The sequence below is a fragment of the Nomascus leucogenys genome, chromosome 9 (assembly GCF_006542625.1).
Source record: "Nomascus leucogenys isolate Asia chromosome 9, Asia_NLE_v1, whole genome shotgun sequence".
Taxonomy (NCBI): Eukaryota; Metazoa; Chordata; class Mammalia; order Primates; family Hylobatidae; genus Nomascus; species Nomascus leucogenys.
Window position 1 is genome coordinate 101,472,620 of NC_044389.1, and position 25,512 is coordinate 101,498,131.

Consider the following 25,512-nt stretch of genomic DNA (forward strand, 5'->3'; position numbering starts at 1 on the left):
CCAGGCTGGTCCTGAACTCCTGGGCTCAAGTGATCCTCCCACTTTGGTTCCCACAGGATCTTTTCACCTTAGACCGAAAGTGTTAATAGTCATCTCTCTGGTTTCTTTGCTTCTAGACGCCTATACCTCCAATGCATCCTGCACCAGAACATGACATTATTGTCCTTGAAGAGCCGATTTGATCCCATCACTCATGAGCTCAAATGCATTTAACAGTTCCAAGCATCAGCAGCTGAATGGATGCACAAACCATCGTTCATGGTGCAGCCATGCAATGGAATACTACTCAGCAATGGAAGGGAAAGAACTACTGTTGGCCGGGCACGGTGAGCCCAGCACTTTGGGAGGCTGAGGCAGGAAAATCATGAAGTCAGGAGATCGAGACCATCCTGGCCAACACGGTGAAACCTCGTCTCTACTAAAAATATAAAAATTAGCTGAGTGTGGTGGCTTGTGCCTGTAGTCCTAGCTACTCGGGAGGCTGAGGCAGGAAAATTGCTCGAACAAGGGAGTCGGAGGTTGCAGTGAGCCAAGATCGCGCCATTGCACTCCAGACTGGTGACAGAGTGAGACTCTGTCTCAAAAAAAAACAAAAAAAACAAAACTACTATCATATACAACAGCATCAGTGAACCTCAAAATCACCACGCTGAGTGAAAGAAGCCAGAACGGGACAAAAAAATCTATACTATGTGATTATATGTCTATGACATTTTAGAAAATGCAAACTAATCTGTAGTAACAGAAAGCAGCTCAGTGGTTGCCTGGAGCAGGGAGGATGGAGTATCTTGATTGTGGTGATGATTTCACAGATATGCGTGTGTGGAAAATTATACATGCAAAATATGTACAATTTACGTGACAATTATACCTCAGTAAAACTGTTTTTTTTGTTTGTTTGTTTTTTAATTAAAAGCTCTTCAGCCGGGTGTGGTGGCTCATGCCTGTAATCCTAGCACTTTGGGAGGCAGAGGTGGGTGGATCACGAGTTCAAGAGATCAAGACTATCCTGGCCAACATAGTGAAACCCCGTCTCTACTAAAAATACAAAAATTAGCTGGGTGTGGTGGCACACATCTCTAATCCCAGCTACTCGGGAGTCTGAGGCAGGAGAATCACTTGAACCCGGGAGGCAGAGGTTGCAGTGAGCTGAGAATGCGCCATTGCACTCCAGCCTGGTGACAGAGTGAGACTCCTTCTCAAAAAAAAAAAAAAAAAAAGGTCTTTGATCTTCCTAAAAAGTTTGAACTAAAAATTCCCATTCTTCCCCCAAATAAACTGCAGACTTCTTAGTATAACAGTCTTCTCTAATCTGGTCCTAATGTACCTTTTTGGGCTTACCTCCTCTGCTGCTCCACAAAATACACCCCCAGTGCCCAGCCCATCTAGACTGCAAGCTCCCTGGGTCTTTCCTGTTCTTTGGTCAAGTTCAGGCTTGCCCTTGACCTTGTGCCTTCCTATATCAACTCTTCCCTATGGGACATTGTACCGTGTCCTGCAAGGCTCAGGTCAGACACCAGCCTCCCCAGATCCTTTGCTGGTCTCTGCAGTTGCAAGGAGACAATCTCTCCTTCCCTACTCTGAGAGCCATCAGTTAGTGAGTAAGACTGACTTGGTGCCTACCACACAAATCTGGGGTCGAAGGGTTTATGTCTTACGTCTGCAGCTAGGATTTACAATCTCGGATCCTATACAGTACCTACCCAAGCTCCCCACCTTGGCTGGCTTTCAAACACGTGTTAAGGGCAGGTACAGTGGCTCATGCCTTTAATCCCAGCACTCAGGGAGGCAGAGGTGAATGGATCACCTGAGGTCAGGAGTTCCAGACCAGCCTGGCCAACATGGCGAAACCCTGTCTCTACTAAAACCACAAAAAATTAGCCGGGTGTGGTGGTGCACACCTGTAGTCCTAGCTACTAGGGAGACTGAGGTGGGAGGATGGCTTGAACCTGGGAGTTGGAGGTTGCAGTGAGTTGAGCAAGACCCTGTCTCAAAAAAAAAAAAAAAGTGTTGAAAATACGTGTGATGAATGTTTTCTCTGACATCCTTGAACTTTCTCTGATCCTCACTGCAAATCTTAGGACAATGTTTTGCTCAGAAAGGAAATGCCATCTCATTTGTAAGCTCTTTATAGGTACTGATGTGAAACAGAAACTGCGAAGGAGATTCGGATCAAGACTCAGCTGCCGGGCAGACCTACCTCCCACTTGGGGTAATTGTGGGGCTTCAGGGAGCCCTTGTGTGTGCCTGGGAGCACAACCAGACAGCCATTGTTCCGGTCAATGTGCTCCATCGCCGTCCAGGCGCAAACGATGAGATCGCTGGGCCTGAAGGGGAAATAGTGCAGGTCCTGGTGCAGGGGATGACGGGACGTCTTCTTGCCTGAAAAGAAAACCTGCTATTAAAGGATACTCGAGGCCGGGTGCAGTGGCTCACACCTGTAACTCCAGCACTTTGGGATATAAAAATATATCCCAAAGTGGGAGGCTGAGGCAGATGGATTGCTTGAGCCTGGGAGTTCAAAACCATCCCGGGAGACACAGTGAGACTCTGTTTCTACAGAAAACAAAACAACAAAACAAAACCAACTGGCCGGGTGTGGTGGCATGCACCTGTAGTTGCAGCTACTTGGGAGGCTGAGGTGGGAGGATCACCTGAGCCTGGAGGTCGAGGCTGCAGTGAGCTGTGACTGCACTGCTGCATTACAGCCTGGGTGACAGAGAACGAGTCCCTGTCTCAAAAAAAAAAAAAGAAAGAAAAAGAAAAAATGCTGGTCTCAGAATTCTTATCCTTTGCCTGAAAAAACAATGACCTGTCCCCAGAAGAACCAAACAAATGAAATAATGCTACAGAAAATCAGCCCCAGAGAAATAAACACCAAATTGGAAATCAACACAGTGGCTCCACATCTTCAAATCCTGCACTCCCTTCTTCTGGGTTGCTGGTAGCTGAGTACTTATGCACACTATTTTCCAGCACGTGGTATAACATCATCATCTCTGTTGTGCTTTATTCTTTTTTGTTGTTGTTGCTGTTGTTTTTTGAGACGGAGTCTCGCTCTGTCGCCCAGGCTGGAGAGCAGTGGCGATCTTGGCTCACTGCAAGCTCCGCCTCCCAGGTTCACACCATTCTCCTGCCTCAGCCTCCCGAGTAGCTGGGACTACAGGAGCCCGCCACCACGCCCGGCTATTTTTTTGTATTTTTAGTAGAGACGGGGTTTTACCATGTTAGCCAGGATGGTCTCGATCTCCTGACCTCGTGATCCGCCCGCCTTGGCCTCCCAAAGTGCTGGGATTCCAGGCGTGAGCCACCAGACCCGGCCTTGTGCTTTATTCTTTTGTGACTCTGGATTGGGCACAGCACCTAGCATGCAGTAATGCATGTTCAAAAACCAGTTGCATTAATTACATTGAAGAGAGTGACATGGAGTCACATTTGAAATCCCCTTTGAAGTGGCTGATGTCAAAAAAAGTTCTAGGCCACGTGTAGTGGCTCACATCTGTAATCTCAGCACTTTGGGAGGCTGACGCAGGCAGATCTCTTGAGGTCAGGAGTTTGAGACCAGCCTGGCCAACATGGAGAAACCTTGTCTCTACAAAAATACAAAAATTAGCCGGGCATGGTGGTGCACGCCAGTAGTCCCAGCTACTTGGAAGGCTGAGGGCTGAGGTAGGAGAATCGCTCGAACCTGGGAGGCAGGAGGTTGCAGTGAGTCAAGATCACGCCACTGTACTCCAGCCTGGGCGACAGAGGGAGACTCTGTCTCAAAAAAAAAAAAAAAACAGGCCGGGCACAGTGGCTCACGCTGGTAATCCCAGCACTTTGGGAGCCTGAGGCGGCTAGATTGCCTGAGGTCAGGAGTTCGAGACCAGCCCGACCAACATGGTGAAACCCTGTCTCTACTAAAAATACGAAAATTAGCCAGGCTTGGTGGCGCGTGCCTGTAATCCCAGCTACTTGGGAGACTGAGGCAGGAGAATCAAGAATTGTTTGAACCTGAGAGGTGGGGGTTGCAGTGAGCCAAGAGCGCGCTATTGCACTCCAGCCTGGGCACCAAGAGCAAAACTCCGTCTCAAAAAAAAAAAAAGACAACTATAGTTTGTGACTCATAGTAACAATTTTAATTGTGTTAGTAATAATATTGTCTTCCTATCACGAATGTGAGAATTTATACTATCACAGCTAAAAAGAGCTGATCAAGCTTAGAGACATCAAATGGCAGGAACCTGCGATATATGAACAGTTATGTCTGTTAAACCGCATTTTTGGGGAGCCAGTCACCTGAAAATTCAGCAACAGTTCTACAGTTAATATCTGAAACCATTACCACATTTCACTGTCGTTATGGTGTAAGTTATTTTAAGATTTACTCATCCTGGCCGGGCGCGGTGGCTCACGCTTGTAATCCCAGCACTTTGGGAGGCCGAGGCGGGCGGATCACGAGGTCAGGAGATCGAGACCAGGGTGAAACCCCGTCTCTACTAAAAATATATATATAAAAAAAATTAGCTGGGCGTGGTGGCAGGTGCCTGTAGTCCCAGCTACTCGGAGAGGCTGAGGCAGGAGAATGGCGTGAACCCGGGAGGCGGGGCTTGCAGTGAGCCGACATCGCGCCACTGCACTCCAGCCTGGGTGACAGAGCGAGACTCCGTCTCAAAAAAAAAAAAAAAAAAAAAAAAAAAAGATTTACTCATCCAAAGTTTGACAGTTACACACATGATTATAGTTAGACATCAGCTATTTTATTTGATTATTTTGTTTTGTTTTATCTTATTTATTATTTAGAGATAGGGTCTCACTGTGTCATGCAGGCTGGAGAGCATGCCATTATAGGTTCACGGCAGCCTTCAACTCCTGGGCTCAAGCGATCCTCCCACCTCAGCCTTCCAACAGCAAGGACTACAAGTGCATACCGCGATGCCTAGATATTTTTAAATTTTATTTTTAGAGACAGAGCCTCACTATGCTGCCTAGGCCACTCTCAAACTCCTGGCCTCAGAGATCTTCCTCCCTCAGTCTCCTAAAATGCTGGGATTACAGGCATGAGTTACTGCACCCAGCCAACCTTACACATTTTAATGAAACCATTTTTTTTTGTTTGTTTCTCCCTTACAATTACCAGAATCTGGAGGTTTGTTTATCAACATTGTGTGCATGGCCATAATATTAGGTCCAGTGAAGCACTCCACATATTTCAGAATCTAAGAAAACAAAAAAACAAAAACAAACCTTGTGGGAAATCAGAAGTATTGACAACTGGTACAAAGTACAGTAGCTATCCACATAAGAACCAAGAAGGCAATAGTTTAAGAACCAAGTGGTATTTCACAACACTGCAAACAAAGCATGAAAATCCCAGCCAGGGTGGGGGGAGGGGGGAGGGACAGCATTAGGAGATACACCTAATGCTAAATGACGAGTTAATGGGTGCAGGAAATCAACATGGCACATGGATACATATGTAACAAACCTGCACATTGTGCACATGTACCCTAAAACCCTAAAGTATAATAAAAAAATATAAAAAAAAAAAAAAAAAAAAGAAAATCCCAGCCATTGGAAATCATTCTAAATCTATAACATGGAATGAAATGGGCTTTTTCTGAGCTAGCTGGGAACGAAACCATTCTTTTTCTACAAGAAACATACGAGTTTCGACGAGATATTAATATAGCTTTCTTGTCAACCCAAGCCACAGAGCGTTGCTCAGTGGGAGAGCAGCTTCCTCTTCCTCGTTGGAGCCTCTGCATATGAAGAGTCCCATACAATTCACAGCTGTCATGAGTAGCCCAGAAGAAAGCAGAACAGTGGCTTGGAGGACATTTGACAACTGGGGACACTTGGCACTTGACAACTCATTACCGAGATCTGGGAACCAGGAGGTGATGGGAAATGGGGAAGCAAGAGTGAACAAGCAAAGCAGGTCCCAGACATTAGATGAAAGATGCTAACCCAGTAATGACATGGGTCAGAGTGGCCGAGGGACACTGCATTATGAAGAAAAGGCTAACATGGGAACCAGTGACAGGGAGAGCTGGTTTAGTCATGGGGCCTGGGAGCTGGGCTGCTGCTACCTTGTATATAGAACCCAGTAACGAAGGGGGGAAAAGCAGAAAGGGCTCAACACTGAGGTTGGGCGCGGGAGCACACACCTGTAATCCCAGCACTTTGGGCGGCCGAGGCGGGTCGATCACTTGAGGTCAGGAGTACAAGACCAGCCTGGCCAACATGGCGAAACCATGTCTCTACTAAAAATACAAAAATGCACTGGGCATGGCGGCACGTGTCTGTAATCCCAGCTACTTGGGAAGCTGAGGCAGGAGAATCACTTGAACCCGGGAGGCGGAGGTTGCAGTGAGCCGAGATCATACCACTGCACTCCAGCCTGGGCAACAAGAGTGAGACTCTGTCTCAAAAAAAAAAAAAAAAAAAAAAAACCCAACAACCCACGATATTCAAATTTTGATTCCGCAAAAAAAAAAAAAAGACTCCAAAAAATGAGCCACCTTCTACTGCTTCCTCACTATTTGATCTTTCGTGTAAAAGGAATATTGGGCAATTTGAGTGTGAAACCCTGGAAAGGTTATTAAAAGCCTAGGAATCAGGCACACACTTGCTTTTCATAAAGCCTGGTATTTTTTGGCATTTATCTAGGCTGGGATTTTCTAAATGCCAGCCATTCAAGAGCCATCCTCACAAATTCTGACATAACTTGTACTGTTATTTAGCCAATGATTTCCCTACCCTTAGTTAGCTCACTTCTTTTTTTTTTTTTTTTGAGATGGAGTCTTGCTCTGTCGCCCAGGCTAGAGTGCAATGACGTGATCTTGGCTCACTGCAACCTCTGCCTCCCGGGTTTAAGCGATTCTCCTGCCTCAGCCTACTGAGTAGCTGGGATTACAGGTGTCCGCCACCACGCCCAGCTAATTTTTGTATTTTTAGTAGAGACGGGGTTTCACCATGTGTCTCAGGCTGGTCTCAAACTTCTGACCTCGCGATCTGCCCTCCTCGGCCTCCCAAAGTGCTGGGATTACAGGCGTGAGCCACCACGCCTGGCAGTTAGCTCACTTCTTTTATTCAATCTTTGTTGTTTTTTTTTTCTTTTTTTCCAATACAGACAGTGGTCTCACTATGTTGCCCAGACTGGTCTTGAACTCCTGGCCTCAAGTGATTCTCCTGTTTCAGCCTCCCAAAGTGCCACTTCGCCTGGCCTTTTTATTTAATCTTGTCCTAATTAACAACATTCTTGAAATCATGAGTTTGGTAGACTGTTGAGTTTTTTTCCAATACATTTAAAAATAAATATCTATTAAAATAATTTATACCTCCTAAAATCATGGCACAGACCACCAGATACTGGTCCCACTCTTCAGAAATGTAGGACATTGGCCAGGCGCAGTGACTCATGCCTGTAATCCCAGCACTTTGGGAGGCTGAGGTGGGTGGGTCACAAGGTCAGAAGTTCAAGACCAGCCTGAGCAACATGGTGAAACCCTTTTATTACTAAAAATACAAAAATTAGCCAGGTGTGGTGACAGGTGCCTGTAAACCTAGCTACTCGGGAGGCTGAGGCAGGATAATCACTTGAACCTGGGAGGCAGAGGTTGCAGTGAGCCGAGATCGCACCACTGCACTCCAGCGTGGGCAACAGAGTGAGACTCTGTCTCCAGAAAACAAAACAAAATAAAACCCACTGATTTTATACAGTTCAACTCCTTTCCATATCCAGCTCTAAGAGCAGTGGTTCCTGGGCTCAAGCGATCCACCTGCCTCAGCCTCCCAGAGTGCTCGAATTACAGGAGTGAGCCACCGCGCCTGGCCAAATCAGCGGGTTTTACAGGCAGGCATACACGCTGGCAATTAAGCAGAAGCAAAGCAAGGGTGGTCTCTGACCTCCGGGAGAGTGCAGTATCTGAAGAGCTCCTTATCTTCCTGGAAATCCTGGACCTTCGTGATCATCTTCTCACTTGGAACATATTCTGATTTCGAAATGGTCACATCTCTCATTACTGTTAATCCTAATGGTTTCACCTCCTTTCTGCAGATTTTTTCAAATTCATTCCTAGAAAATTTAATTTGCAAATGATGTCGTTACCACTGGCTCCAAGCACCTGCCCTGCCCTCCTCTGTGGAAAGGGTTGCAGACTTGAGAGGCGGTTTCTCTGCACTAAGTTGGCCTCCAGCTTGAGGTAGAATAATTCCAATGAAGGCGAGGACAAACTGTCCGGCTAGAATCCACTCCCAGAATTAAATTATTCCCTAGTTTAGCATACCAGTAGGGAAGTCTTTGTATGATTTGGTTGCATTGTAATAATAATAGCAAACACTTCTGTAACACTTACCATGTGCCCAGCTCTGTTCAAAGTGCTTTCCATATATTTCACCTTATTTAGTCCTAACAACAACACTAGGACATAAGTGCTATTATTATCCCCATTTTACAGATGAGGAAACAGAGGCATGGGATGTGAAGTAAATTGCCCCAGGACACATGAGATTAAGGGGTGGTGCTGAGACTGAAGCCCAGGCATGGTGACTCCCATCTGTAATCCCAGCAACTCAGGAGGGTGAGGCCAGGAGTTCAAGACCAGCCTGGGCAACATAGTGAGACTCCCTATCTCTAAAAACAAAGAAATAAAAAATTAGCCGGGTATGGTGGTGCACACCTGTGGTCCCAGCTACTCAGGAGACTGAGGCAGGAGGATCGCTTGAGCCCAGGAACTTGAGGCCACAGTAAGCTATGATTGTACCACTGCACTCCAGCCTACGCAACAGAGTGAGACCCTTTCTCTACAAAAAATAAAAAGCCAGTCTGGCACCAGAGCCCATGCTTCTAAACGCTTCCCAACAAACCAAATCATTAAAAAACATCTGTAAAGGCAGGAGCGAATCCACCTTGTATTCTCATTACATGCACACAATACATACTTTTGTAAAATAACAAATAGCGTTACTGTACCGAAAGCATTGAATGTCAGCATCAGGTACAAGATTTTTGATTACTAGAAACCCATTTTCTTCATAAAATTTTCTCTGTTCCAGGGTTAGAACATTATTATCCAGAGTATACCTAAAGGAGAAAAAGAATCCCAAAATAAGTTAAATTTTTAAATTACAGGCTAGGCACAATGGCTCACACCTGTAATCCTTGCACTTTAGTGGGTCCAGGCAAGTGGATCACTTGAGGTCAGGAGTTTGAGACTAGCCCAGGCAACATGATGAAACCCCGTCTCTACAAAAAATACTGGTTGTGCCACTCCACTCCAGCTCGGGCAACAGAGTGATACCCTGTCTCAAAAAAAAAAAATTTAAATTACTTCCTAAAAATATGTATCAAGAACCTGAGGCTGGGCGTGGGGGCTCACGCCTATAATCCCAGCCCTTCGGGAGGCCGAGGCAGGTGGATCGCCTGAGGTCAGGAGTCTGAGACGAATCTGACCAACATGGTGAAATCCTATCTCTACTAAAAACACAAAATTTAGCCAGGCATGGTGGTGGGCACCTGTAATCCCAGCTACTCGGGAGGCTGAGGCAAAAAAATCGCTTGAACCTGGGAGGCAGAGGTTGCAGTGAGCTCTGATCATGCCACTGCACTCCAGCCTGGGCGACAGAGCAAGACTCCATCTCAAAAAAAAAAAAAAAAAAAAAAAACAAGAATCTAAGAAACGTTCATGCCCTCCTTCAATCCAGCATTTCTAAGACCAAGGAAATAATCTGAAAACTTACGCTTTATGTTCAAAATGTTAACCGTGGTCACCAAAAAAAGTGCATTAGTGGGCCGGGCACGGTGGCTCATGCCTGTAATCCCAGCTCTTTGGGAGGCTGAGGCAGGTGGATCACCTGAGGTCGGGAGTTCGAGACCAGCCTGACTAACATGATGAAACCCCATCTCTACTAAAAATACAAAAATTAGCGTGCCTGTAATCCCAGCTACTCAGGAGGCCGAGGCAGGAGAATCGCTAGAACCCGGGGGATAGGAGATTGCAGTGACCCAGGATGGCACCAGTGCACTCCAGCCTGGGTGACAGAGCAAGACTCTGTCTCAGAAAAAAAAAAAAAGTGAATTAGTGGAAGAAAAATTAACTACTGACACTGTGTTCACTCAGTGGGATATGCCTCAGACATTAAAAATTAAGGCCATATAATAGTATGGACGGTGGGCGCGGTGGCTCATGCCTATAATCCTAGCTTTGGGAGGCTGAGGCGGGCGGATCACGAGGTCAGGAGATCGAGACCATCCTGGCTAACACGGTGAAACCCGTCTCTATTAAAAATACAAAAAATTAGCCAGGCGTGGTGGCTGGCACCTATAGTCCAGCTACTCTGGAGGCTGAGGAAGGAGAATGGCGTGAACCCGGGAGGCGGAGCTTGCAGTGAAGCGAGATGGCACCACTGCACTCCAGCCTGGGTGATAGAGCAAGACTCCGTCTCAAAATAAAATAAAATATAATAAAATAAAATATAGTATGGACAATGCTTATTATAATAAAATATTATTACAATTATGTAAAACCAAGACACTATATGAAAAAAAGAAAAGCCTGCAAAGAAATACACCAAAGCAATTTTTAACAGTGATTGCCTTTAGAAATGGAATTAGGCACGATTTTTAAAAATTCCTTCTATTTCTCTGATGTTTCTGTAATGAATACATATGATTTTTCAGATGGGAAACAAATTCAATAAATTGTATATTTTTAACTGTCCAGTTGATGCATTCCAAGAAGGTAAAGTAACAAAATCTAAATAAATGTACAGCATACCCATAAACTCAAATCACCCAACCTATTCCTTAAGATTGGAATTGTGGTTGTATGAGAATATTTAGGAAGGTCAAGATCTTCCCCTGTAAAGGTGATTTAAGATAAACCAAAGATGCTGGCTAATATGTGCATATAACCAAATTACAAGCTAATTTTTTTTGGTTTTTTTTGAGATGGAGTCTGGCTCTGTCACCCAGGCTGGAGTTCAGTGGCGTGATCTCAGCTCACTGCAACCTTGACCTTCCAGGTTCAAGCGATTCTCCCACTTCAGCCTCCTGAGCAGCTGGGATTATAGGTGCACACCACCATACCCAGCTAATTTTTGTATTTTTGTAGAGGTGGGGTTTCATGATGTTGGCCAGGCTGGTCTCGAACTCCTGACCTCAAGTGATCTACCCGCCTTGGCCTCCCAAAGTGCTGGGATGACAGGCATGATCCATGGTGCCCAGCCACAAGTTAATTTAAATGTGATGTTTAACTGAATTTTTAAAAGTCAGATTATAAGGCTGGTGTGATGGCTCAGGCCTGTAATCCCAGCACTTTGGGAGGCCAAGGCAGGAGGATTGCTTTAGCCCAGGAGTTCAACACCAGCCTGGGCAACATAGGAATGGCCCATCTCTATTAAAAATAAATAAATAAATGTCAGATTATGTCTTTTCTAGTATTTTTCCTTCTTTCTGAATCTTAAAATACATACAGAAAATTAGTCGGTCTTCAAAATTTTCCACAATTGTACTAATTAGAGTAAGTCCTGGAAACAGAGGATTTGTATAATAAAATTCTAATCAGGTAACACATTATGTGGTATATTATATCTTCATTACCACTTAAGAAACTTTTATTTACATAATATATTTCACAATTAAAACTCAAACTACTTACTGGAATTGTTGAGGATGGAAACTGGCAGAGGAAATAGTCCCTGAAGTGGGATGAGCTACCTAGGATGTGAATTAAGGCAAATAAGGTAAAATATAGAAGGCCAGGCGTGGTGGCTCATGCCTGTAATTCCAGCACTTTGGGAGGCTGAGGCAGGCGGATCACTTGAGCTCAGGAGTTCGAGACCAGCCTGGCTAATATGGTGAAACCTCATCTCTACTAAAAATACAAATTATGCCGGGGGCAGTAGCTCACGTTTGTAATCCTAGTACTTTGGGAGGCCGAAGCGGGTGGATCACCTGAGGTCGGGATTTCGAGACCAGCCTGATCAATATGGTGAAACCCTATCTCTACTAAAAATACAAAAATTAGCCAGGCATGGTGGCGTTCATTTGTAATCCCAGCTACTCAGGAGGCTAAGACAGGAGAATTGCTTGAACTTGGGAGGCGGAGATTGCAGTGAGCTGAGATCAGGCCACTGCACTCCAGCCTGGGCAACAGAGAGAGACTCCATCTCAGAAAAAAAAAAAATACTACTACTACTACTACTAATACAAATTACACTCGGGAGGCTGAGGCAGGGGAATCGCTTGAACCCGGGAGGCAGAGGTTGCAGTGGGCCGACACTGCGGCACTGCACTCCAGCCTGGCCACAGAGCAAGACTTCGTCTCAAAATAATAATTATAATTATAATTATAATAATATAAATTCGCCTGGCATCGTGGCGCAACCCTGTAGCCCCAGCTACTTGGGAGGCTGAGGTGGAAGGATCGCTTGACCAGGAGTGAGCCGAGATCGCACCACTACTGCACTCCAGCCTGGGTGACAGAGTGAGGCCCTGTTTAAAAAACAAAAACCGGCAGGGCACGGTGGCTCAAGCCTGTAATCCTAGCACTTTGGGAGGCCGAGGTGGGCGGATCACGAGGTCAGGAGTTCGAGACCAGCCTGGCCAACATAGTAAAACCCTGTCTCTACTAAAAATACAAAAAAAAAAAAAATTAGCAGGGCATGGTGGCGGTTCCTGTAGTCCCAGCTACTCGGGAGGCCGAGGCAGGAGAATGGCGTGAACCCAGGAGGCGGAGCTTGCAGTGAGCCGAGATCACGCTACTGCACTCCAGGCTGGGTGACAGAGCCAGACTCTGTCTCAAAAAAAAAAAAAAAAAAAAAGCAAAACCGTAGAAATTCCTTTTAAAGATCTCTTTTCTATCCGGCAACTGCAGAGAGTTGACATAGAATTGCAGTGTTTCTTTAGCTTCGTCGGTTACTTTCGGAATGTCACTGTCATCAATTAACATGTTGTCCTTTCTTTATCTGTTTCTCTCTTTTGGAGCGCACTGGCCATTACGGCTCACTGTAACCTTGGACTCCTGGCCTTGGCCCCCAGAAGAGCTGAGACAACAGGCAAGGCGTGTGCCGCCGCGCCAGTCCTCACCCGCTGTCCTTCCCTAGTGTCTTTATATAACTAAGGTCTTGGCGTACAAGACCGTACGTAAGTACGGCATAGTCCAGCAGGGAGGCCATAGTCCAGCAGGCAGGCCGCCCGGGGCAGCGCCTTCCTGGCCAGCTCCTGCCCGGGAGGGCACCGTCCTCTCCCCTCCGGAGAGGGCCCGGTCACCGCCTGCCCGGGCCTCTTCCAGGCAGCCCTGCGCGCCTGTGCACCGTGCGCCTGTGATTGGACATCTCTGGGTCTCTGGACAGCTGCGGGGGTCACGCGCGGCCGGTGAAACGACGTCTCCACAAAGCGAGGAGTAGAGGCCCCTAGGGATCCCGGAGGGCAGGGCAACGCGGCAATTGCCCCAAGCCCAGGGCGGCCGCGCATGTCCTCAGGGGACGCAGCCTCCTCCCCGCTCCCCGGTTCCGGGAAGAGACGCGACCCAGGCGGGGACCTGGCGCTAAGCAAGGAGGCGCTGGGGTTGCGATGCGTGCGACCCCGAGGCCTCCACCCGGACCGGGGCCACCACTCCGGCCGCGGCGCCGGCGCCGGCTCCAGCCCGAGCCCCGCGCAGCCCAAAGGATACGACGGCCCCGGCCGAGGGGCGGCCGAGGTGGCCCAGGACGATCTGCAGGCGGGCGGCGGCACGGGGCTGTTCCATGGCTGCGGCGCGGGGAAACCCCACCCCGCCCGGCCTCCGCCGCATTTAGCTTCGCGGGCGGCTCCGCCTCCAGGCGCGGCCCGGAACGGGAAGCAGGCGGGATTCGGGGCGGCGCCATCTCGGGCGCCGGGCTGCTGGGGCGCCCTAGTCCGCTAGGGTCCGCGCGCCGGGCAACCGCGCGGGGCTGAGGTCCTCCCCACACCATGATCCTTCCGTCCTTTCTTTTCTTTCTTTTTAAAAAGAGACAAGATCTTGCTCTGTCGCCCAGGCTGGAGTGCAGTGCGCGATCATAGCTCATTGCAGCCTTGAACTGTTGGGCTAATTTTTATGTTTTGTAGAGATGGGGTCTCGCTACGTTGCCTAGGTAGGTCTCAAACTCTCGCCTCCCGCCTCGACCTCCCAAAGTGCTGGGACTACAGCCGTGAGTCATCGTCCCTGCCCCGCGCCCTGTTTCTATTCCATCACCAGGACCCTCCCTGCCGCACCAAAGCTCGGGGGCCCAGTGATCAGGCCGAGGTCACACAGTGACAAGTGGCTGTGCCGGGACCTCACTCACGCTCCTAACGTCATGGCTTCCATCTATTTCACCCCACGTAACTGCTCTTTCCACTGACAGCTGAAAGAATAAAATCTCCGATTTAAACAAAAAGTTTGCCGGGCGCGGTGGCTCACGCCTGTAATCCCAGCACTTTGGGAGGCCAAGGCAGGCGGATCACGGGGTCAGGAGTTCGAGACCAGCCTGGCCAACTTGGTGAAAACCCATCTCTACTAAAGATACAAAAACTAGCTGGGTGTTGTGGCTCACGCCTGTAATCCCAGCTACTGGGGAGGCTGAGGCAAGAGAATCGCTTGCAACCGGGAGGCGGAGGATGCAGTCAGCGAGATGGCGCCACTGCATTCCAGCCTGGGCGACAGGGCAAGACTCCGTCTCTAAACAAACAAACAAACAGGTTTTTAGCTGGGTGCGGTGGCTCACGCCCGTAACCCCAATGCTTTGGCAGGCTGAAGCAAGAGGATCGCTTGAGCTCAGGATCGCTAGAGATCGAGACCAGCCTGGGTAACATTGTGAGAACACCTGATCTACAAAAAATTAGCCGGGCATGGTGGTGGGCGCCTGTAGTCCCAGCTACTCGGGAGGCCGAGGCAGGAGAATGGCGTGAACCCGGGAGACGGAGCTTGCAGTGAGCAGAGATCGCGCCACCGCACTCCAGCCTGGGTGAAAAAAAAAAGAAAAAAGAAGATAAAAAAAGATCAGGACCTTTACCCGCGCTGACAGTGATTGGTTTTCATGACCAATAAAGAAATTCCAATGAGATGAAGCTACTTAAACCTGTGTTTTTACTGTTCCTTTAAAATGCCCTAATTTCACAACTATGTGAAAATCCCTGCCATCGCTCCCACAAGGCATTGATACAAGGATGTACTTAGATATTTAGATGTATTTACATTTATGCTTTTTTTTTTTTTTTTGAGACGGAGTCTGACTCTGTTGCCCAGGCTGGAGTGCAGGGCGTGATCTCGGCTCACTGCGACCTCTGCCTTCCGGGTTCAAGAGATTCTCCTGACTCAGCCTCCTCAGTAGTTGAGATTACAGGTGCGCCACAAAGCTCAGCTAATTTTTTGTATTTTTAGTAGAGCCAGAGTTTCACCATTTTGGCCAGGCTGGTCTCGAACTCATGACCTTAAGTGATCCGCCCACCTCAGCCTCCCAAAGTGCTGGGATTACAGGTGTAAGCCACCGCACCCGGCCCAAACTGATGCTTTTTACCGAGAGATGAAGGAAATTCTTAAATGCTCACAATTGTTATCTGCCTTTTTTAAATTAGAGGGATGCTGGGTTTAACATTTTTCATTTAAGATCCCACAGAGAATTAACATAATAATTTCTCCGTAGGTAAAGAGGTAATTTGATGAATGTTACTAGTTTTCTTTCAAATAGCTATTTGGATTATTGGAAAATTCCTTAAGTAGGCATCTTTAATAATTATGTTATTAAAATAAAAATATTTTAGAACAATGGAAGCAGAACATTAATGGAATGTAAACATTATCACAAGAATGAAAATTTCCCCTTTGGTATTAGGTATTTATTCATTTCTTATTAAAGTTGGCCTTTTGAAAATTACTTCAAAATTAGCTTTTCCCCCCTCTTTAAGCAATGTGCTTGGTTACTTATGTATTGAAAGTAACCTTGCAGACTGAAACACAATTTTCAAAATGATCTAAGGAATAGTTTTCCCCAAATATATAAATTAAGTGATTTGTTAAATAATAGCCATATTTGAACAGCTAAGTAAAATGTTTGAATTTTAAAATCTTGGATTAAATTGTTCAAACTGGCTAGGGGAAGTGGGTCATGCCTGTAATCCCAGCACTTTGAGAGGCTGAGGCGGGTGGATCACCTGAGGTCAGGAGCTCGAGACCAGTCTGGCTAACATGTTAAAACCCAGTCTCTACTAAAAATACAAAAAAAAAAAAAAAATTTGCTGGGTGTGGTGGCACATGCCTGTAATCCCAGCTACTCAGGAGGCTGGGGCAAGAGAATCGCTTGAACCCGGGAGGTGGAGGTTGCAGTGAGCCGAGATAGCGCCATTGCACTCCAGCTTGGGCAACACGAGTGAAGCTCCGTCTCAAATAAACAAACACAAAAACAAAAACCAGAAAACAAGCAAACAAACAAAAACCCCAGAAAATTACCTGGGCGTGGCTCACCAGCTACTTGAGAGGCTGATGTGGGAGGATCGCTTGAACCCAGGAGGTGGAGGTTGTGACTGCATATGGTGACAGAGCAAGAAAAAAAAAAAAAAAAAAAAAAAAAAAAAAAAAAAAAAATAGTCAGCAGGCATGGCTCCGCTGTAATGTCAGCACTTTGTCAGGTCGAGGCAGAGTATTGCTTGAAGCAAGAGGCTCGAGACCAGCCTGGGCAACATAGCAAGACTTCGCCTCTACAAAAAATTTTAAAAAGATATAGCGGGGTGCAGTGGCGCACCTGTAGTCCTAGCTACTCCAGAGTCTGAGGCAGGAGGATTGCTTGAGCTCAGGGTTCCAGGCTGCAGTGAGCCATGATCCCCTACTGTACTCCAGCCTGAGTGATAGAGTGAGATCCTATCTCTAAAATTTGTTTTAAAAAATTTAAAAAGTTAGCTGGGTGCGGTGGCTCACGCCTCTAATCCAGCACTTTGGGAGGCTGAGGTGGGCGGATCACAAGGTCAGGAGTTCAAGACCAGCCTGGCCAAAATGGTGAAACCCTGTCTCTACTAAAAAAATAAAAAAATTAGCCGGGCATGATGGTGGGCGCCTGTTATCCCAGCTACTCAGGAGGCTGAGGCAGGAGGCAAAGGTTGAACCTGGGAGGCAAAGGTTGCAATCAGGTGAGATTGCACCACTGCATTCCAGCCTGGGCAACAGAGAGAGACTCCAAAAATAATTATTATAATAATAATAAATTGTTCAAGCATTGTACACACTTAAGAAAATGTCATTATATGAATAAAAAATTATCTACAATCAACTCCAGATTCAGAAACTCTGAGAATAGATATGACTATAGGTCAGGTCATTTGGTTACAAGTTTTAAAGTTCATTTAGAATATAGTGGCTCACACCTGTAATCCCAGCACTTTCAGAGGTTAAGGCAGAAGGATCACTTCATGCCAGGAGTTCAAAACCAGCCTGGGCAACATAGCAAGACCCCATCTCAGCAAAAAGTTTAAAAATTAGCCAGGTATGTAGGCTGGGTGCAGTACCTCGCGTCTGTAGTCCCAGCACTTTGGGAGGCCGAGGCAGGCGGATCATCTGAGGTCAGGAGTTCGAAACCAGCCTGGCCAAGATAGTAAAACCCTGTCTCTACTAAAAATACAAAAACTAGCTGGGCATGGTGACGCATGCCTGCAGTCCTGGCTACTCGGGAGGCTGAGGCAGGAGAATCGCTTGAACCTGGGAAGCAGAGGTTGCAGTGAGCTGAGATCGCGCCACTGCACATCAGCTTGGGCAACAGAGCGAGACTTCGTCTCAAAAAAAAAAAAAAAAAAATTAGCCAGGTGTGGTGGTACGCACCTGTAGTCCCAGCTATTCAGGAGGCTGAAGTGAGAGGATCTCCTGCTTTTCTCCAAGCCCATTTCTGATGTCAGCCGTAATGAAAACAAGTCTGAAGAATGGAGACATCTGTGGTGCAAAGAAATATCTCATCTTCCAACCTTAATTAGAAACTAAAAAATATAGGTGTGTAAATCTGGGAGAAGAGGAAAGAATAACATTATCACTTATGGAATTATTTGGATTGAGAAATATCTAGAGGCCCAGGGTAAATGATCTAGCATGAAATAAACAGAAATCAACCAGCAAACCTCTACACAATTATGGGGTACCTAATTTGTACCGAGCTGTCTAAAAGAAACAGGGAAACATAGGAGGGGGTACAGCAATGATCCATGTGAGCAGAGGGAAAGGCAGTGCCATGCCTAGGCTCTAAACGACACAGGCCAGGGGACAGGGCAGCAGGTGCAGGAAGAGAGAGGGCTAAAGTATGTTAGGGTGAAGGAGGGCAGAAAGGAAGGAAATAGGGAAATAAATCACACACACACACTCATATACACACACATATACACATACATGCACACACGCACACACACACATGCACGCATGCACACACACACGTTCCATTCTGTGTGTCATTTCCCCATGGATATGAATGGAACACGTGTGTGTGTGCAGGGAGGCTAGAATCAGAGAGACTCCTTGAGAGGAAAGGGAAGGTGGTGTTTTAATTCTAAGTTGATCAAAATGCAGAAAGAAAGAAACTTCTCATTGAAAACTGTTGTATTTCCATGGCCCTTTATGTATACTTTTTTTTTTTTCCAGTGGAGTTTCGATCTTATTACCCAGGCTGGAGTGCAATGGCACTATCTTGGCTCACCACAACCTCCGCCTCCCGGGTTCAAGTGATTCTCCTGCCTCAGCCTCCCAAGTAGCTGGGATTACAGGCATGCCCCACCATGCCCGGCTAATTTTGTATTTTTAGTAGAGACAGGGTTTCTCCATGTTGATCAGGCTGGTCTCAAACTCCCGACCTCAGGTGATCTGCCCACCTCGGCCTCCCAAAGTGCTGGGATTTATGTATACTTTCATGTTGGCGTTAATCATTTCATGTTGGCACTACAGAAAAGTTGATTCCGCCACAGTCTGCCTGGTGGGCGAGGCTTGTTTTGTGCACAAAGCGTGGTAGCCAGCGGTGAACTGACCTTCCTCACCGCTGGCCCCCACTTTGTATGGCTATGTGGTCATATTAATTTGGCCAGGCATGGTGGCTCAGGCCTTAATCCCAGCACTTTGGGAAGCCAAGAGTTTGAGACCATCTTGGGAAACACAGCAAGACCCCATCTCTATGAAAAAAAGCTAAAAACCTAGCCGGGCGTGATCGTGGTGTGCCTGTAGTCCCAGGTACTCAGGAGGCTGAGGCGGGAGGATCACTTGAGCCCGGGAACCAGAGGCTACCGTGAGCCATGATCACACCATTGCACTCCTACCTGGGCAACAGAGTGAGACCGTGTCTCAAAAAATTTTTAAAAAATCATATTAGTGTACATTATATATTACATATACACTTAAATGACCCAATGTTTAATGATCAATAATAATACACATATATTGTAGAATATTTGAAAAAATATAGGGAAAAAAACCCCTAAAATTCACTCTTGTGGCTGCTCTTTGCAAGAAAACCATTGTTAAAATTCAATCTATTTTTTTCCATTCACATTTAGTTGAAATATATACATTTTATACAGCTATATACATATATATGTATATATTTTTTCAAAGTTAATATCACACTGAAAACACTACATTGCACCTTTTTTTGTATAAAACATTTAATATAGTCCAGGAGCAGTGGCTTGTGCCTGTAATCTCTTTGGGAGGCCGAGGCGGGCAGATCACCTGAGGTTAAGAGTTCAAGACCAGCCTGACCAACATGGAGAAACCCCAACTCTACTAAAAATACAAAATTAGCCGGGCGTGGTGGCACATGCCTGTAATCCCAGCTACTTGGGAGGCTGAGGCAGGGAGAATTGCTTGAACTCGGAAGGTGGAAGTTGCAGTGAGCCAAGATAGTGCCACTGCACTCCAGCCTGGGCAACAAGGGCAAAACTCCGTCAAGAAAGAAAAGAAAAGAAAAGAAAAGAAAAAAAAAAGAAAGAAAGAAAGAAAGAAAGAAAGAAAGAGAAAGAAGAAAGAAAGAAAGAAAACAAAGAAAGAGAAAGGAAGGAAGGAAGGAAGGAAGGGAGGAAGGAAGGAAAGAAGGAAGAAGAAAAAATACAGGGAAAAAAAACCTCTAAAATTAACTCATGTGGCTGCTCTTCGCAAGAAAACCTTTGTTACAATTCAATGTATTTTTTCCCATTCATATTTAGTTGAAAAATATACATCTTATACATGTACATACATACATATGTATATATTTTTTCAAAGTTGGTATCACACTGAATACACTGAATAGACTACATTGTATCTTTTTTTGGTATAAAACACTTAATTTATTGGTCTTTGTGGAGAATTAGATGCATCACCACTGTATTACGACTAAGCCATTAATTTTGTAGCTTCATCAACATTAACTGGTTTGCTTTCATGACGCTGCTGAGGAATCAGTTCTTTCTGCAGAAGTTCAAGAGAAAGGCCTTTTGAGAAACGTGGAAGTTCCTCTTGTACACTTACAAAAGCTATGTTTACTCTGCTAACTTTTTCATCATTCATAATGTTTATCTTCTTAAGATTAGTGGTAATTGGTTTTGCTCTGTTTTTAGCCTTAAAGCTTTTTTTGGCTAGCTATGCGAAATACGTTCCTGGATTTCCGCCCTGTTGATTTGTTCTTGGCCGTTGTCAGGAACTCAATACTTGCTTGGCGTGCAGCTTCTTAAGCTCCAGGTGACGCCGCATCTTTTTTCACCTTAGATTACAGCATAGAATTTTACCATGAATACATAGCTCCAAAAACGTGACTTTTGAGGTAGAATTACAGATAATTTTTTTTTGAGACAGAGTCTCAAAAAGAAACATTTTAAAAACTGCTGGGTGTGGGCTGGGCACGGTGGCTCACGCCTGTAATCACAGCACATTGGGAGGCCGAGGCGGGCGGATCACTTGAAGTCAGGAGATCGAGACCATCCTGGCTAACATGGTGAAACCCCATCTCTACTAAAAATACAAAACATTAGCAGGGCATGTTGGCGGGCGCCTGTAGTCCCAGCCACTCGGGAGGCTGAGGCAGGAGAATGGCATGAACCCAGGAGGTGGAGCTTTCAGTGAGCTGAGATTGCGCCACTGCACTCCACCCTGGGTGACAGAGCGAGACTCCATCTCAAAAAAAAAAAAAAAAAAAAAAAAAAAAAGCCAAAAATTAGCCGGACAGGGTGGTGTGCACCTGTAGTCCCAGTTACTCTGGAGGCTGAGACAGGAAAATGGTTTGAGCCTGGGAGGCAAAGGTTGCAGTGAGCCGAGATTGCATCACTGCACTCCAGCCTGTGTGATAGAGTGAGGCCCTGTCTCAAAACCAAACAAACAACAGCAACAACAAAAACGACTGGGTGTCGTGGCTCATACCTGCAATCCCAACACTTTGGGAGGCCAGAGTGGGACGATCACTTGAGCCCAGGATTTCAAGACTAGCCTGGGAAACAAAGTAAGACCCCCATCTCTACAATGATTTTTTTTTTAATTAGCCCAGGCGTGGTGGTGTGCCTGTAGTCATAGCCACTCAGGAAGCTGAGGTGGGAAGATCTCTTGAGCCTGGAAGGTCAAAGCTGCAGTAAGCCATGATCATGCCACTGCACTCCAGCCTGGGTGACAGAATGAGACTGTCTCAATAAAAACATACTTACATACAAACATAAATACATAAATTGGAATCTTACTGCATATAGAGTTGTTTTTCAAAACTCATTATTACATTGTGAATATTTCCATATTATTTTAAATGCCATAAGACCTGATTTTTTTTTTTTTTTTTGAGACATGGTTTCATTCTGTCACCCAGGTTGGAGGGCAGTGGCACGGTCTGAGCTCACTGCAACCCCTGCCTCTGGGGTTCAAGCAATTCTTGTGCCTCAGCCTCCTGATTAGCTGGGATTACAGGTGTGCAACACTACGCCTGGCTAATTTTTGTATTATTAGTAGAGATGGAGTTTCGCCATGTTGGCCAGGCTGGTCTCGAACTCCTGACCTCAGGTGATCCACCCGCCTCAGCCTCCCAAAGTGCTGGTGTTACAGGTGTGAGTCACTGCGCCTGGCCTAAGACCTGATTTCTGATGACTTCATAGCATTCTAGCCTGTAGATTTTCCTGTACTCATTGAACCAATGTCCTATTACTATATGTAAGTTTATGTTTTCTTTTCCTTTCTTTCTTTTTTGCTTACAATTGTAAATAATTTCATGAATATGCTGATTTTCAGTGTTGGGTAGTCCCATGGATATTTCCTTAGGATAAATTATTGACATAGAGTTGCTAGTCAAAAGCTATTAAACATTTTAAGATTGCCAAACAAGTCTCAAAATGCTGTTATCAATGAGCATTGAGCATTGATACAACCTGGGCCTTGCCCTTTTTTTTTTTTTAATTTTTTTTGAGATGGAGTTTTGCTCTTATTGTCCAGGCTGGAGTGCAATGGCGCGATATTGGCTCACCGCAACCTCCGCCTTCCGGGTTCAAGCCATTCTCCTGCCTCAGCCTCCTGAGTAGCTGGGATTACAGGCATGCGCCACCATGCCCGGCTAATTTTGTATTTTTAGTAGAGACGGGGTTTCTCCATGTTGATCAGACTGCTCTCCAACTCCCGACCTCAGGTGATCCACCCGCCTCGTCCTTCCAAAGTGCTAGGATTACAGGCGTGAGCCACCGCACCCGGCCACCTTATCCTTTTTAAATCCTTGCCAATTAGGTAGGCAAAACATAAGAAGACTTCATATTGTTTAAATTTGCCTGTCTAGTGAGATTGAACAAGTTTTGAGCTCTACGTTGGTCATTTGTGTATTTGTGAATTGCCTGTTGATTTCTATCTTAGGGTAGGTTAAGCTATGCTGTAGTAATAAGTAAACCCTGAAATGTTAATGCCTCAACCAAATGAAAGTTTACTTCTCAATGATTCTCCAGCAACGATTGAGAGATCCGCAAGTCCGTTTTGTGATGCTGTCACCTTAGACCTGCATCCTCTGAGGGTGTCAGCAGAAGGCAGTCACAGTAAAGGTGGCCCCGACAGAATTCAAGAGACTACAGCAAGGCAGTGTCCAATCCACTGAAAACTGGGACTCAAGTGAAAGGGTAAAATAATGATACTCTGGAAGCTGGTGACTCAGAGAGAAATACTACAGAGCAGGGGTCCCCGGCTCCCAGGCTGGGGACCTTTACCAGTCTGTGCCCTGTTAAGAACTGAGCCACACAGGATGGGGTGAGCAAGCATTCCCACCTGAGCTCTGCCTTCTGTCAGATCAGCAGTGGCATTAGATTCTCATAGGAGCGAGAACTCTGTTGTGAACTGCACGTGAGGGATCTAGGTTGTCTGCTCCTTATGAGAATCTAATGCCTGATGATCCATCACTGTCTCCCATCACCCCCAGATGGGATTGTCTAGTGGCAGGAAAACAAGCTCAGGGCTCCCACTGATTCTACATTATGGTGGGTTGTAGTTGTTTCATTACATATTACAATGTAATAATAGTAGAAATAAAGTAAAAAATAAATGTAATGTGCTTGAATCATACTGAAACCTTCCCCGGGCAGCGTGCCCCAGTCTGTGGAAAAATTGTCTTCCACAAAACCAGTCCCTTGTGCCAAAAAGGTTGGGGACCACTCCTATAGAGGAAGACACTTAGAAGATGAATCATGTACAGAATTTCTCTGCTGTCGTATAATGCAAGTATTTGGGATAGGATGCTCTCTAAAACATCGGTCAGAAACTGCTAGGTTATCTTTGCACGATAAAAAGTCAATTCCGCCAGGCACGGTGGCTCACGCCTGTAATCCCAGCACTTTGGGAGGCCGAGGCAGGCAGATCATGAGGTCAGGAGTTTGAGACCAGCCTGACCAACATGGTGAAACCCCATCTCAACTGAAAATACAAAAATTAGCCGGGCCTAGTGGCGCGCACCTGTAATCCCAGCTACTCAGGCGGCTGAGGTAGGAGAATCACTTGAACCTGGGAGGCAGAGTTTGCAGTGAGCCGAGATTGTGCCACTGCACTCCAGCCTGGGTGACAGAGTGAGACTCTGTCTCAGAAAAAAAAATAAATAAATAAAAAGAAAAGAAAAGTCAATTCCAGCTGGGTGCGATGACTCACGCCTGTAATCCCAGTACTTTGGGAGGCCAAGGTGGGCAGATCACCTGAGGGCGGGAGTTCGAGACCAGCCTGACCAACATGGAGAAACCCCGTCTCTACTAAAAATACAAAATTAGCTGGACGTGATGGCGCAAGCCTGTAATCCCAGCTACTCTGGAGGCCGAGGCATGAGAATCGCTTGAACCCAGGAGGCGGAGGTTGCAGTGAGCTGAGATCACGCCATTGCACTCCAGCCTCATCAACAAGAGCAAAACCGCATCTAAAAAAAAAAAAAAAAAAGAAGAAAGAAAGAAAGAAAGAAAGAAAGAAAGAAAGAAAGAAAAAGAAAGAAAGAAAAAAGAAAAGAAAAGTCGATTCCAGCCGGGCATGGTGTCTCATGCCTGTAATGCCAGCACTTTGGGAGGCCGAGGGGGGCAAATCACCTGGGGTCAGGAGTTTGAGACCAGCCTGGCCAACATGGTGAAACCCCATCTGTACTAAAAATACAAACATTAGCAGGATGTGGTGGTGGGTACCTGTAATCTCAGCTACTGGGGAGGCTGAGGCAGGAGAATCTTTTGAGCTCTGGAGGCAGAGGTTGCAGTGAGCCGAGATCGTGCTACTGCACTCCAGCTTGGGTGACAAGAACAAGACTCGGTCTCAAAAAAAAAAAAAAAAAAGAAAAGAAAAGTTGATTCTGCCACAGCCTGTCTAGTGGCCCATGTTTGCTTTGTGCACAAAGCTTCATAGCTAGTGGTGAACAGAACTTCCACCCTGCTGGCCCCTGCTTGGTATGGCTGTGTAAGCAATTGTTGTTCACTGATTTTAAAAATAGCATGTTTGAGGCAACAGCTTTGCTTCATGGCTGCAAAAAACTCTCCCCTGGTGAAGAAGCTACCCCGTGGGTATACGGCCTTGTGGTGGGGAGAATAACGGTCCTCCCCGAAGATGTTCACGCCCTAATCCTTGGAATCTGTGGCTGTTACCTTACCTGGCAAAAGGGGTTTTCCAAATGTGATTAACGTTAAGGACTTTGATGGGGGATTATCCTGTATTATCTGGGTGAGCCCACTGCAATCATGAGTCCTGAAGATGTGGAAACGTTTCCTGGATGTAGTAAGAAAGAGATATGCCAGCCGGGTGCAGTGGCTCATGCCTGTAATCCCGGCACTTTGGGGGCTGAGTGACCCCCATCACTTGAGGTCAGGAGTTCGAGATCAGCCTGCCCAACATGGTGAAACCCCATCTCTACTTAAAATTCAAAAATTAGCCGGGCATGGTGGGAGGTGCCTGTAATCCCAGCTACTTGGGAGGCTGAGGCAGGAGAATCGCTTGAACCTGGGAGGCAGAGGTTGTAGTGAGCCAAGATCACACCACTGCACTCCAGCCTGGGTGACAGAGACTCCGCCTAAAAAAAAAAAAGGAATTAAGCAACATACAAGACTGGATACTGGGTAATGATCAACAT

At 46.2% G+C, this 25,512-nt stretch overlaps 1 protein-coding gene and 1 pseudogene across 9 annotated transcripts in view; both read right to left on the bottom strand.

Annotated features, from left to right (window-relative positions):
* PHYH (phytanoyl-CoA 2-hydroxylase) overlaps positions 1-13,972 on the bottom strand; it is a 73,818-nt gene extending 59,846 nt beyond the window's left edge. For 2 of the 9 annotated variants that reach the window (XR_004031764.1, XR_004031763.1), the window contains exons 1-6: positions 13,662-13,963; positions 11,646-11,704; positions 8,960-9,070; positions 7,894-8,062; positions 5,120-5,201; positions 2,201-2,382 (exon numbers count right to left, since the gene is read on the bottom strand). Coding sequence is in view for 6 of the 9 variants with exons in the window: in XM_030819278.1 (XP_030675138.1) it covers positions 2,201-2,382; positions 5,120-5,201; positions 7,894-8,062; positions 8,960-9,070; positions 11,646-11,704; positions 13,662-13,781 (723 nt within the window). In the remaining 3 variants the exon portion in view is untranslated. The other 7 variants (XR_004031762.1, XM_030819278.1, XM_030819277.1 and 4 more) reach the window with 7 other exon arrangements.
* A 6,343-nt stretch (positions 13,973-20,315) lies between these two features.
* Positions 20,316-20,718, bottom strand: LOC100579879 (annotated as a pseudogene).
* Between the last annotated feature and the right edge of the window lie 4,794 nt (positions 20,719-25,512).